Raw genomic sequence first — 14,785 nt, forward strand, 5'->3', positions numbered from 1 at the left:
ACAGGGCCTAAAGACTGGATCTGCCTTGCAGATGTGTCTTGCTTAGCCACCCAGTATTTTGGATAGCTTGGACTTTGTTGCACAGTATTTCAAGCATGGTAGGTTTCAGAGAGAAGAATCCCTAGCTTGTCCTGGTAGATCCTATCTTGAGCTCTGAGTGTACTGGGTCCCAGCAGCAGTCCGGAGCACTTAGGGAAAGGACTCTCCTAGCTCTCTGAAGCTGCTCTGTTACTCCAGCTCTCTGAAACTGCTCTCCTGTTAACTCAGCCCTGGAGCCGGATCTTTCCACCCTCCCAGGACTTCCCTCCTCTGTTATGTGGCAGAGCCTGGGCTTGAACCCAGGCAGTCTAGCTCTCCAAATAAAGTCCTGGGCTTCTCCGGTGGCTAAAGGGCTTGAGAGGTCCTCCACCAGGGATGAACACACAAGTAGCTAGTTCAGGAGGGCAGGAAGACTATTTTGTAGTAAAAAGGTCAGGACCCAGCTTGGATAAAGAGATCTTCCGGGACACCCAGCAGCTTGGGGACAGAGAGACCCTAGGGGAATAGAACAAGAATTACCTAAAGTCCATAGGGAATGGCTCCTCTTGGCCCAGCCACCAATGCCTACTCCAGGCTGACAGCTTTGCCAGGGCCACCATGATGGAGAGCCTTGCCTTCTCTTTTCTTTTCTGTCTAGCATTCTGTTCCAGCAGATTCATTACACGAGTCTCTAGCAGTCCTGAAATCTCCCAATAACATCTGCTCACCTTTGTAAATTAGGCAGCAGTAGTTTTAAAAATGTATGCTACAAGGTCATTGGTTGTCCCCAGATGATACCTGCCATTCTCTCCGTCCCCTGCTCTTAGATCAATTAAGCTCTTTAAAATGCTGAAAGGATGTAGCCAATGTGCTAGTGATTGAAAAAGAGTTGATAAAACATTCTATGGAATGAAAGTATGCTGTGGAGTATCATCTTAATAATTTACGGTGTATTTACATTAGCCACAAAGTAAAGGGTTGATTGGCTTTGGTTAACTAATGTGCCATGCTATAAGCTGAGCATCCCTAATCTCTGAAACACTGTGCAACACTGAAAAGTTTCAGACTAAACAACATTTGGGATTTTCCAATTAGGGCTGCTCTACTGGTAAGAAATCTATGCAAATATTCCAAAATCTGAAACGCTTGCAGTCCCAATCATTAGACATAAGAGGTACTCATCCTGTTCCGATAGCAATAAACTGTGTGCCCAATTACTGTGCTGTGGAAAGAAATATAAAAATGAAGATGTCAAAGACTCACCGTTTAATGAACCGAAGAGCAGTCTAGTAGAGAATGTTAAGACTGGACAGATACATGAATCGTGATCATGTGTCCTACAGCGGGAAGATGATGCTGAGGTTGCAGGTCTGGACCATGTCTAAAAAGATTCTTTAAAAAAAAAAAAAAAAGTGGAAGCACTGGGCATAAAATACAGGTCCGAACAGGGCCCAGAACGGAGCCCAAGTGAAAGGAGCTGCAGCTGCAGCCACCATCACCGCAGCTGAGCTTGCTGCTGCTACCGTCACAGGCACCGCGCTGGAGGGACCCTGAGGTCTCACCAAAGAGTAGAACCAGGTAGAATTTCTAGCTCCGTGGTTCAGAAACCTTCAGAGTTCTTGCATTTGGACCTTTTGTTGTTGTTCTGTTTCATATTCTTCTTTGAAACCGGAGCATGTTATGGATCGTAGGCTGGCCTTGAATTCTCTGTCGAGCCCAGCCTTTTCTACAAGGCACTATCCTCTGGGGCCTCCCCTCTCTAGCACTGGGATTTAGGTCTGCATCACCATGCAGACTTGGGGCTTCATTTTTTTCAGATAGGAGACTAATGGCAAATTATTCATGTGTTACTCAGATAAGAGAAAGTAATTTCCAAGGAAATAGTAGATTTGTCATCTTCAAGTAAGAACATTGGAGGAAAAAACAAACCTGCCATCTCCTTTCCCCATCATTCCATAAAATACAGGACATTTTGACACAAAAGCAGTAAGAAGGATGTCATCCTTCACCTTCCCTGTTTCTCCACTTTTCTTCCTCAGCTTTGGCCTGGAATTGGGGGCCACTATCCCTGGTCATCCTGGGCCCCCTTTCCGTGGTCTATAGAGACTCCAGTGAGGAGCACAGACTGCTAAGAGACCTCAGGTTGCCAACATAGACCAACGCCGTGCTTGGCACCGTGAAGGTACTGAAGGCACTACGACTGTGTGAGCCTGGCTCCAGCAGACCTGGCTGAGCCCAGAACAATTGGCCTTGACACACCCTTCACCTCTCAGGGTATCAGGGTCCTCAACTCTATAACAGGAAGAATCTAGACTTGGGCCTGAAGACCTTTTCCCATCTTTACAGTCAGCAAGCCTGTGAGGGATTAAGTCTACCTTGCATTTCTAGAGCATCGTTATTTAATTCTCTTCAAGTTCTTTCCAAGTCCTTTGATGGAGGCGAGCTGCCCTTGATCCTATCTGAAAGTGGTAGCCAGCAAAGCTGCTCTCTGGGCCCCCTGCTGCCACCGAGTCCATATTTAAGAATGGCAGTGGCCATGGTACCCAGGCTGCAGTCTGATGTACACATTTGGCAACGCAGAGTGCAATGTAGCTACACATCACTGATCAAAACCCCTTGGACTTATCAGTGGGTCTGACAGGTACTTGTTGGCTGCTTTCCCAGGCTGGGGAGGGATCCCTGAGCCAGCCAATGGGACGCCCTCCCTTCCCTTTTGATGTGGATGTTCCCACCTTGGAGGGAAAGCTCAGCCCTGCTGGGGAGACTGTCAATGAGAAGCCCTGAGAGAGAACAAGCATCCTGGCAGGGTCCAGGAAGGCAGCAGCTCCCTGGACTCCCGCCTCCACCTTTCCCACCAACCCTGGGAGCTCCCCAGGCATCTTTGCAGCCTCTGATGATGGGTGTCTCTCACCCTCCGTGAAAAGCCACCTCCTTTCACAGAATTGCTTTTCACCTCTACACACAAGAAGGACTTCACTCCTGAAAGTCTTTAATGATCCAGCCCTTCCTCCCTGGTGTGGTTGGTGAGTTGGATGGTGTTGTTAGGGAAGAAACTGGAACTCAGGTGCCATGGTGTGACTTGCTGCAGGTCACCCCAGGCAAACCCAGAACTACGGGTGCACAACCAATTGTCCCGGTCCTGCCCTTACTCTAATGACAACTTTCCTTCATTGATTGCTCATTGTGCCACCGCCAGCTCTCACAAGGCAGGAACCCTGGGCTTCCTTCTTAATCCAGAGGCACCTAGCCAGACCTGCCAGTACCATTCCGTGCCACTTTCGTAATGTTTGTAGCATTTAGGCTCAGGATGGATAAACCGAAACCATGGCACCATCTCCTATGTATACCCTGTGCCTGCAAAGTAAAAAAAAAAAAAAAAACCTTTGGTTTTTAGATGGCTGCAAAGCATTTAAAAGAATTTTTGTTAACACCTGAAAAATCTTTAGATTCTCTCTCCTTTTTTTTTTTTTTTTTTTTTTGCCAGTCTGGGCCTGAACTCTGGGCCTGGGTGCTGTCCCTCAGCTCTTCAGCTCAAGACAAGTGCTCTACCACTTGAGCCACAGTGCCACTTCTGGCTTTTTCTGTTTATGTGGTGCTGAGGAAGCGAACCCAGGGCCTCATGCATGCAAGGCAAGCACTCTACCACTGAGCCACTTTCCCAGCCCAAAATCTTTATTTAAATAGTTTTATTGGAACCCAGCCATGTTCATTTACATATCACCCAGGCAACCCAAAGTTTATGATTTGCAAACAGAGATGATATGGTGTCTCCCCACCCACTTCAGTTCAGATATTAAAATCCTATCCTCCAGCATCTCAGAATGTGACTGTATTTGAAAAGGGGGTCTTGTTAAGATGAGGGGGATTGGTTTCCTTCAGAAAAGAAGGAGGATTAGAACACAGGTGCGTAGAACACAGGTACCTTCACTAGAGAGTTTCCCTAGGTCTTCCAGTGGCTAGTTTTACTGCTCTGACACACCCCAAGGAGGGGCATCATTATTGAGGGCTAAGGAAGAAGGCAGTAGGAGGTGTGGCACTAAACTGCCAAGCACCCCAACTGCCAGCATCTGTCATGACAGCATGGCTGGTAGTGAGCAGAAATGTGGAAATTAGAACCAACTATGGGATGAGCCTTCAGACAAGCCTGTGCTAGTAGTTGTAACTCTGCATTCGGCAAGATTTTCCTCTGGTTTTAAATGTTTCCTTTTGTTTATTTTTGTTATTGCTGTTATTTTAACCTGGGTCTCATTATATCACCCAGGCTGGTCTCAATCTTCCTGGATGCAAATTATCTGTAGCCTCCATCTCCCAATGCTGCTAGCAGTGGGATATTCATTTTTAAAGAGTATCTGTGCCAAGCTCTGTAGATACAAAAGACAAAAGAGAGTCAGGCTCTAGAAAGTTCACTGTGTCCTTGAGGGGCGTGGACAAGAAGTTTTTGGTGGAAGTGAGGGAGTGTGTCATAGATCAAAGATTGGGTTTGGGAATCAGGATGACTCCAATCTAAAAATGCTTTTTGATCACAATAGAAGACCTAAATCAAACAGTGTAGTTTATTTATTTTTTCATATGAGTCAAAGTTGAAAGGAAGTGTAGCTTTCTACCGAAGGCCCTGTGTTGTGCCAAACATATATGTGTGTGTGTGTGTGTGTGTGTCTGTATATGTATGTATGTATATACATATAAATATATGCATGCTTGAGTTTCACTGGGCCTGGTTGCTCATGCCTATATCCCTAGCTATTCAGAAGGCAGAGATCAGGAGGATCAAGTTCAAGGCCAGTCTAGACCAAAAAAAAAAAAAAAATTAGTAAGACTTCATCTCTTCCAACAAGTACCTGTGATCCCAGCTATACAAAATGATAATGGTCTGAGATAATGGTCTGAGGCCCACCCTCCACAAAATCTGGAGGTACCATCTGGAAAACCAAGCAAAAAATGTAAGGCTAGGGCATGGCTCAAGTGGTAGAAAGTGCCCCCATAGGAAGTATGAGCCCTGAGTTCAAATCCCAACTTTGCCAAAAGAAGAAAAAGAAAGAAAAGAACAGAAGGAGGAGGAGGAGGAGGAGGAGGAGGAGGCAGCGGCGGCGAAAGTTGTTCACCATGTCTTCAGAGACCTGGGTTCCATTTCTCCGCTCTCTGCTGGCCAGCTCTTTGGCTCAGGCTGACTTCCCTCAGGGAGATGAAATGGCAGCAGATCTGGGCTTAGCATCCATATTCCAAACAGTCCAGATGACCTGCAAAGGTGGAGAGTCTCTCTGTTGGCTCAGCATAAGTCGCAAGGCTGCTCAGGATCCAGTCATGGTGGCTAGGCGTGGAGACCATCTTCATCTAGCTCACAGCTCTACGTGGCATCAGATGTTTGGAATTGAGAGTTGAACGCGGCCAACACAATACATACTTCACACAGGAAGCAAGGGCCTCACGGGGTATCTGGCACCTCAGCCGGATCCCATGGTTCATCGGGAAACAGTGTCATTGGTCTCAGCTGAAAAAGCTCCTGTGTGAGAAGAATTATGACCAAGCAGATAGAAAAGGTACCCTGCTTTTCATCTGTCAAGAAAGAAGTTTCTGCCCTCATCATATCTTGGCTTCTGGGATGCATTAGCTCTGTCCATCTTGTTTGATCATATGTGTCCTCTTGTCTGTGGAGAGGGGCAGTTGTGTAAGACGGGATCATTTAGGTCATGTGCGGTAACAAGCAGCCCCCATCTTACTGTGAGAGCAGGTGAGCGCAGGGACAGGTTCTACAGGCGGTGACTAGGATTCAGTTAGAGTCTCACCAGCCTCTAACTACACTCAGTGCGGCTGAAGCCCTCCTGATCAGAACAGCAGGGAAGACCCAGCAGGAGGCGAGATCCGGGCAAGTCACTGCATGGGAGTGACCCTGAGCACTTTCACCCACACTTCATCTGCCAAAGCAAGCCCCCCGGCCACCCTAACCTCAAAGTCAACTCAGCGTGTGCAAGAAGTTGAAGAGAACTGGTATTGGGGGCCGTGGAATCCTCCAGCAGGAATGGAAAACCATGTCAGGTGGCGCGGGCTGCCTCCCTCGCTTGAACCAGCCTTCTATGATTCCGGCTGCCACACGCAGGAGCATGTTTCCAGAAGGGGAGGAGACTGGCAATGGCGAGATTAACCGCTCCCTGGGTTCCACTCGGGGATCAGTACTTTCAATAGTACTTTGTGAGTTCAGCCTCAAAGTAAATGGTTAATTCATCTTATATCAACAGCACTGTGATTCATAATGTAAACTTGGGAGAATTTTTGATGTTTCGGGCCTACATTCCTTTTAATTTGGCTCTGCATTCTTTTAAAGCCACAGTGTGCTCACTTAATAGAATGCAGCATGCAAATGCACAAGTTTCTGCCTGGAGGCAATTTAGCCTGGCTGTTTCAATGGACGTCTTCTTTCAAGTGTATACTCTTTCTTAAATTATTTACTGGGTAAACACACTTTGCATTTTCAAAAGGGAGATTAAGACTGCTTGCTGCAGACCTAGCTGAACATCTAGGCCCCTTTCTGGCCTAGAGTTAGGAGCAACTTAACTTTGGGCTACCCCAAAAGTTCCTTCTCTGGCTTGCTAGCTAGAGCCTCTCGGCCTGGCTTGCTTTTCCGATTCTCTTTCCTGAGATCCTTTCTGCTTTGCCCAGAGCAACACAGGCCAGCAGCGGCTTGGTTGACTGTATTCCAGGCCTCTTCACAGATGGGGCCGGCCACTGCCAGCCTGCTTTCCCCTCCCAGCTGGCTCAGTCCTGTCCATTCAAGGGCCCTGGTGACTCTCTTTTCTATTCCTTAGAGAGCCTGTGTTTGCCCATCTCCTCTGAGGTCCTAAATTGGGTTGATGTCCTCACCAGCCAAACTTACTCAACAACCACAGGGTTGTAACTGCAGACTTAGCAACCTCTGTTCCAATTCTTTCTGCCCTTCTGTTCCCTTAGTTCCCAATACTGGGTAGCCCTTGGAAGCAAATTCCCTTTTCCTGCCAACCTCCTCCGGCAGCACACACTTCCAGTCCTGGGGGACCGGGCCTGCTCTCAGCCCCTGGGAGGAGACACTAGGGGTCGGGGGGCTCTGGAAAGCCCTGCGGAGCACGTCTGCGTCTGTGTCTGTGAGGGATGTGCTCAGCTTTCAGCTCCAGCCTTTTCCATGCAGACCTCTTGACGTGTTTCTGCACATGAATCTGCCCAGATTTCTTCTCCATTCTCTCTTGAATGGAGTCATGCCAAGTTACCGGGGGCCGGGCTGGGTGGCCCTCCTTCTTTGGACTTTCTCTTTGGACTCCCTGAGCACCCCTGGTGGTGTCAGGCCTTCAGAGGCGGCTTCCACGTGGGCCTCACAGGTAGTTCCACTAAAGCCGCAGAGGGGTGGTGACAGGAAAGCCAGTGGGCTCTGGGTGTACTGAGAGTGGGGAGCCCAACTAGGAAAGCCAGGAAGAGCTGAGGATATAGGGGTGCCTGAACATTCACTTTTCCAACCAGACTTCAGTACCATCCATGGTTTATCCTACATGAACATCATGCATGCCCTGGGGTCCTCAGCTCACACATACAATAGTCGCCACCCAGGCTGTACAAGAGACATCCTAGACATCCTACCACAGATCACATAAGACCGAACTTTAAAAATGTTTCCAGGCTTTGTTGTTGTTTTGGGGTGGGTTTTTGTTTGTTTGTTTGTTTTTGTCAACTGTGGGGCTTGAACTCTGGGCCTGGGCGCTGTCCCTCAGCTCTTCAGCTCAAGGCGAGAGCTCTACCGCTTGAGCTACAGCGCCACTTCTGGTTTTCTAGTGGTGTATTGGAGATAAGAGTCTCACAGATTTTCCTTCCCAGGCTGGCTTTGAATCACAATCCCCAGATCTCAGCCTCCTGAGTAGCTAGGATTACAGGCATGAGCCACCGGCGCCCAGCTGTTTCCAGGCTTTTAATGTGTTTTACAACCATGTTTCCATTATGCCGATAGCCTTTGCAAGTCGTGTGGGTAACTATGGTAAACAGAGTTGTTGTTGTTGTTTTGACTGTGGCGTGGCTTGGCTTGGGGGTAGAAGCGGGGAGGGGGACAAAGGGGTAAAAAATCAATTTGAGTTTTAAATGGAGCCACCAAGTAGCACCAACCAGTGTCCACCATTACCCTTACTTTAATAAGTGTTGAAAGTCCTGTTTTTTTATTCACTTTACTTTTTTTGTTGGGGGGGGGTCTGCCTCCTGACTAATTATGGCCTGTTAAGTCTGAATTAGTTGTCATGGCAGAAGAATTAATGACAGGCACGGACTTTTTAGTGGGAAAGGGAAGAAATAAACGAGACAGATCTTAGCCAAGCCCTGAGTGATAAATGAGGACCAAGTAGACCATTCATCTCCTGCAAGGAAAGTGGACACGGGTACTCAGGCAGTTTTGCGGAAGATGTGTCAGCAAATGCGATCATTTTGTAACCTGTCAGGAGGAGAGGGAGTTGGTCCTGTTAGGGGCCACCGGGGAGTGAGCTGCTCTGACGTGACAGCTTCCATCCATCCGTGTAGGGGTAGAAGGGAGGGCGGATGAGGAGGTCTACAGCCAAACCACTGCCTGATGTCATCCTCCTTCCAAGAAACAGATACCCAGATGCTTTAGAAACCGCCCCAAATACCTGTGCAGGTCTCTTTGTGAGATACAAAGCAGTAGCAGGTCCCCGCTCAGTTGGATGCTAGCTTCGTCCCCCCTGGCTCCTCCCTGCGGAAGACCCCACGTCCCACGTCCAGAGCAGTGCAGAGACCTCCTCCCACCTGCATCTGCAGAATGGTGGGATGCAGAGTGGGGGGTGTTTAAGCCAGGGGGCAGCCGGCGAGACGGCCAGCCAGCCAGTCACTTCTAGGTTCTATTTCTGTGTGCTCTGAAAGCGAGCAAGCGAGTGAGCGAGCAAGCGAGCGTGGGCGAGGCTGGTGACCTAGGCTTCCTTTGAAAGTCTCAACAAAGCATTCTGATGTGCGACCTCCTTTCTCCGAATGAGGTAACAAATTATGAAACAGCTTCATCGGAAGCTCTCTGCAGGCATCTGGAGCGCATTTCTCCTCTGTTCTCCTCTGAGGTCGCCTTCAGCAGGGCCACACCGAGGCGCTGAGCATGCCTGAAGCCGTGGGCCCACCTCCCAACCCACGCCAGGCCCCCTGAGGACTTGATTTCTCATTTCCATCTTGCCCCAATATGCAGCTCCTGGCCTGATGGAGGGATGGCGCGTGAGCCCTAGTGACAGGTGACAGCTTCGCAGCTGAGGCTGGAAGTTTGACACTTGCTTCTTAATCCTGCCCTCCTCTTGCTAAGTCTCTCTTTTACTTTTCCCCAGGTATTTTTATATAGGTAAGTTCCTTACTGACATATGTTTCCTTGGAGTCTCACTTTCACAGGAAACACTGGCAAAAAAAAAAAAAAAGAAAAAAAATCAGGCTTGTCTCACATTTTAAATTAAAAAGAGAAGCTCACATGAGGCCCTTGATCACTTAAAGGGACTACATGGTACTCGGAGCCGGGAAAGCCATTGATTCGTCTGAGTACAGCATGACAAGCACTATAGAGCTGTTCCTACAGCCAGAAGCTGCCTGATTCTGTGTGTGTGTGTGTGTGTGTGTGCGCGCGCGCGCACACACACGCGCTTCTCTATCTATATGTCTCTGTCTCTTGCTCTGTCTCTCTCTGACACACACACACACACACACACACACACACACACACACACACACACACACACACACACACACACTCTGGGCTTCCCCCCCACCTGGCTGGCTGTGGTTTCATTCGTCAACTTGGCCTTGGATGATCTTTGTCAGAATGACCTCCGTTTATCTATGTGCTGTGTCTCTCTTCTCTCTCTCCCAGAATCATCCAGAACCGCATCCTGCTTGTCATCCTCGGGATCATCGTGGTCATCACCATCCTGACGGCCATCACTTTTTTTGTCAGAAGACACTGATGTATCTGCTCTCCCTTGATAAACAGCAACCGCCGCTTGTTCTGAGTAATTAAGACAAAATGGTCACATGAATCATTCTTCGGCACTGACAGGCCCTGGGTGACCCCTTCTCTCCTTCCCCCACTGTTCAGCTAAAGTGCAAAGAGTGTAAAAATATTTTCTATTCCTGTTTGCATGTGGGTTGGTTTCCTTCGTTGTTGTTGGTTTTTTTTTTTAATAGGTGAAGGTAAATGTTTGCCTTTTGGTAATTTCATCTACTGTCCAAAATAGCATTGGTGACATTCTTTCTTACCCTGCAGCCATGTCAGGGGTCAGGGTTTGGGAGAGGGTATGATGAGTCACTCACATCTGTTGTCACATACCTCTCATCACCAAAATGTCCTTCTGTGATGTCCAAGGGTGGAAATGCATAGACAACCAGGGACCAGAGCCAGTAGCACGCACAGGCCAGCCCTGGCCCTTCTCAGCACAGTGAATATAGTCAACCTGCCCACGTGCTTTTGTTGCTAGGGAGAGTATTTAATGTCACTTGTACAGGAAATTGACTTAGCACTTTCCATGTTTTTCTATTGCGTAATTGTTTTTAACCCAAGAATATTTTTGCTGAACCTGCACCGATGCCCACTTTTTCACAATTTTGGTTACCGGCTCCAAGAAACATTTTCTTGCTTTCCCCAATCCCCATACTCCTCAGAATTTTACTGGTAATGGGAGCCCTGGCTCAGTATTTTAAATGTGACCTCATCATCCCTGACCTATGTAAGCATCTCTGTATCCTTTCACTTGGAATATTTGCTCTGCCAAAAGCAGCCCTCATACATGGAGAAGGTCTGACGAGGTCCTCTCCACATCCATCCCAGTATGTAAAGAGAACATGAATATTTCAGTAAGAGCAAGAACATGACTCCATCAATGAGAAATTTCCACTGTCCTCATGAATAGGGGAGAGTCCAATAGGATGGTCCACTAGAAATCAACTTTCTGGGGGGAAAAAATGTCCACCAACTTCTCGAAGAATAGGGCATTCCAGCAGAGGGTTACACAGGAGTGGGTTTATTTTGTTTTCACCCCCACCCCCACCCCCCGCAAACAAATGGATTCCTGAATTCACTGTGTATTCAACCTCTAATGTGCTTTGTGTTTTTTCTTTTATTCTTTCTGAGATTACTGGGAATCATGTTCAAAATGAGTTCATTGTGATCCAGTTTAGAGGCTGCCCAAGCTGAGGTCATTTTCCTCCAAGTCATAAAGTAAAATATGTTTTTCTTAAGACTTCATGTGCACTTATGGGTTCTGTACTGTCTTTTGAATATGATTGGAAGGTTTGAATTCTTGAAAAGCAAACCTGTTCCCTTCATAAAACAAATGCTAACCACCAATGCAGAACTTCATTTTTTCCCTCCTTCCCAGAAGAGGTATGAGAGGGAATGTAAAATGCACAATCCACTGGAGAAATCAGACCTATAGAAGCAGGCCAGAGCTTACTTGTGTTCCGCTAAATCATTTAGTATTGTGTAAATAAAACCACATACTTTATGTCAGAAGGATGGTATGGGATTTTGGTGGAGCGAAGCAGAGCAGCTGTGCTAATTTTCCTGTCAGCACAAGGAATCCAGGGCCGTGAGAACCTTTTATTTTGACAATGGAATTCTGGATGTGCTAAACACAGACACCATCAAAAACAAAAACAAAAACACAAGCAAGCAAACAGTCCCCTTCTCCGTCTGGGACACAAATAGTCCCAAAGTATGCCAACCCCTCTGGAGGCTTCCTGCACAATTGTTGACCCTAGCTTAGGGCCTCATGCCTCCCATCTACCTCTCAGCAGTCTTCCCAAGGATGATCTAATTACCAATGCTTCCTGGCTCCTCAATATTCTGCTAAGATCTGTGTCCATGCTGAAGCCATGGAATGAGAAAGAAGGGATGTTCATTGCTCACCTCTCCAGTGGCTTGTTCTGCCAACTTTATGTTTTCACCAGTTCATCATACCTACAATTTTGCCCCAGCTCAACCCCTGCTTGGGAGTAAGAATTGGAACATCAACATCCCCGGAGAGCGACCACCTAGACCAGACCAGGGAGCTGGTCTGAGTGTCCCTCCTGGATGCCACGGGCAGGACTCAAGCAAGCTCTGGAGAAAGCCAAATGGCTCATCCTTCTGCTCTCCTCATCCCTCTACTCTCCTACTGGGGAAGGAAGAGAGTCTACAAACTTGAAGCAGGTCATAGATTTGTGAAAGGTTCTAGGTACTTAATATGTAGACTTCCATTATTGTTGGATAAGCCTAAAATTGGGAGGTTTTGTTTGAAGAACAAGAAGGAGGAGGAGGAGGAGGAGGAGAGGAAGAAGAAGAAGAAGAAGAAGAAGAAGAAGAAGAAGAAGAAGAAGAAGAAGAAGAAGAAGAAGAAGAAGAAGAAGAAGAAGAAGAAGAGGAGGAGGGGGAGGAGGAGGGGGAGGAGGGGGGAGGAGGAGGAGGGAGGGAGGGAGAAAGGGAAGGAGGAGGGGGAAGAGGAGGAAGAAGAGGAGGAGAAAGGAGAAGAAGTTGTTTGCTAGAAGGGTGGGGGAGGGGAGGGGTGAAGATGAAGACATGGAAGAGGAAGAAGAGAAGGAACCCCTCCACATATAAAATTCATGCAGACTAAACAGTTTCCCTAACAGAATAAATAAAGCGGATGGTACCCTGCTCCAGAATCAAAAGCAATTCAATTAAAGTCTCTGAAGTTGTAAAGAGTTTTAAATGCTCCACGTTGAAGGGGAATGACTGCAAATGCAGTGGGCTTGACGTCAGCTGCCGGGCCTGAGCCGGGAGGCCATTTGCTATTCTGTTTCAGGCAGGCTGGATTGTCTTATTTTGGAACCAGCTTGGTGGGGGGTTTGCTTTGCTACTGCTTCTGAGCCCTGAGCTTCAAAGGCTGAAATTAATAGTGAACAAAATTGTGCAGCTCTGGCCGTCCCATGCGGGGCAGGCCCATTGAGAGTTATCATTAAGTAAAGAAATAAAGAGGGGAAAAAAGCCTGCCTGTTCCAAAAACCTCATCAGATAATGACCTCAGTGATTGGGTTTTCATTACCAAACAGCATCCAGAGATTATCAACCCATCGAAGAGGGGAGGGAAAGAAAGAAAGAAAGGGAGGGGGGAGAAAAAGCCACTGTCTCTCTCTTCCTCTCTTTCTCCTCTTTTTTTTTTTTTTTTTTGCACATCTTTTCTTTAAAACTGTCAGATCATTTCAGTATTTCAAATCCGAGGAAAACAGCCTGCCTGCTGCTGTATTTGAAGTTGTAATGGTGTCAAAAAGTCACGACTGACTGACAGCCGTCAGTCCCAGAGGGGCTCATTAAATCATAAAAACTTGACAAGGAAATAATTGCGCATCGCCAGCAACTTGGCGCCTGTTTAGACGTTTTTATTTTCTTTCATTATTAGTCCCCACCATTACGTTCATTAACAAATTGCATTAAACAACTGTTAAGAGCTAATGATTTGTTTATCGCTTTTTTTATTATTATTATTTAAACATTAGCTGTGTCATGTGGTACCTCAGCAGACTCTTGCCGTCGTCTGACTGAATATTTTTCCACTCCGAGCTCTGGGTACTGTTGGAATATGAAATAGATTATTCATTACTCTCCTTTTTGCCACTGATTTGGTTTCATGTAGTGTCTTGCACAGAGAAAGATGAAAACTTGTCAAAAATAGGTTATATCTTATTCGAAGGGGCAACAATAGCAGCAGGTACAGGCACACTTTAATATTTAATTAAGCTTGATGTTAACCCCTTTAAATGACTTTAGCTGTAAGTTATATTTAAATGCAGAGGAGAAAAATAATTGTTCTTAATTTGCAACCTGTTCAGCAGGCATTCTTTGTGGAGTTAGCTGGAATTTTAGAGCTGAATGTTGTGTGTGTGTGTGTGTTTAATTATGAAATTTCCCACTATAAATATTTATCACCGTTTGTCTACGTAGCTGAGAATTAAGTACAAGTGATGATTTCCTTGTCGCTTTGGTTTGAACTCCTGGCCTCATGGGGCACTCTGCCTGGGGAGTGGAGGTGGCTTTCCCAGGAGGAATGTGTGCAGGAAGGGATGACTCCAAAGACGGCTGGCTCGTTGTGGCTAGTGCTGGTTTCAAAGGAGCTGCTGTGAGTCCCCAGGCTGCCGGCCACTTGCCTTCCCCTTCAGCTGAGTGTGTGGTTGGAAGACTGTGGTCTGTCTACAGAGAGAGTCATAAAGGGAAACCTATGTGTCCGGAGGACTGGTTAGGGGAGGGTGTCGTGGGATGTCTTGGGTGCCCCTGGGCAGCTCATTACCAACACAGCTTCCCTAATGGGCAACAGGAAGCACTGTGTGGGGATTGACCTTCCACCCTTTTTGCCTTTTCCGGGACTTGCCATTGGAGAATTGATCCGCTTTTCCATGGGCTGCAACTTGAAGGGCCAGCGAGGACAAAGCCTCATGACCAGCCTAAATGGGAAGTCAGGGGCACACTTCAGCCATATCTGCTGTGTTCACCTGCTCACTGGTTTGCTGGATTCGTTTACGTGTCCGAGGAAGCTTCCCTCAGAGGTCTGGTCTGTGGCACTTCAGGGCTGGGATGTTACGGGTACAGCCAGGCCCAGGGAGAACACTGCAGCCATCCCACCCTCCCATCCCCAAAGGTACCAAACTCATCAGGTAGCTCCACCATGGGTGTGGGGGAAGGAGACAGACGAGTCCCTTGCTCAGAGGAGCAGACCCTAGGGCCACTCTTCCAGGACAGGTGGTCCTGAAGACGCCAATGGTCCAGCCCTGCAGGTATGAGCCAGGCAAAGGCTGGTTT

At 47.4% G+C, this 14,785-nt stretch overlaps 1 protein-coding gene across 4 annotated transcripts in view; it reads left to right on the forward strand.

Moving 5' to 3' along the window:
- The window catches only part of Vti1a (vesicle transport through interaction with t-SNAREs 1A), a 329,910-nt gene extending 318,566 nt beyond the window's left edge, over window positions 1-11,344 (forward strand). For 2 of the 4 annotated variants that reach the window (XM_069987996.1, XM_069987997.1), the window contains one exon: window positions 9,872-11,344. In XM_069987996.1, the coding sequence (XP_069844097.1) occupies window positions 9,872-9,965 (94 nt within the window). In that variant the 3' untranslated portion in view covers window positions 9,966-11,344. The remainder of the gene's footprint in view (window positions 1-9,871) is intronic. The other 2 variants (XM_069987998.1, XM_069987999.1) reach the window with 1 other exon arrangement.
- The last annotated feature ends 3,441 nt before the right edge of the window (window positions 11,345-14,785 follow it).

The sequence above is a fragment of the Dipodomys merriami genome, unplaced genomic scaffold, assembly GCF_024711535.1.
Source record: "Dipodomys merriami isolate MVZ:Mamm:240054 unplaced genomic scaffold, mDipMer1.0.p SCAF_35, whole genome shotgun sequence".
Classification (NCBI taxonomy): domain Eukaryota; kingdom Metazoa; phylum Chordata; class Mammalia; order Rodentia; family Heteromyidae; genus Dipodomys; species Dipodomys merriami.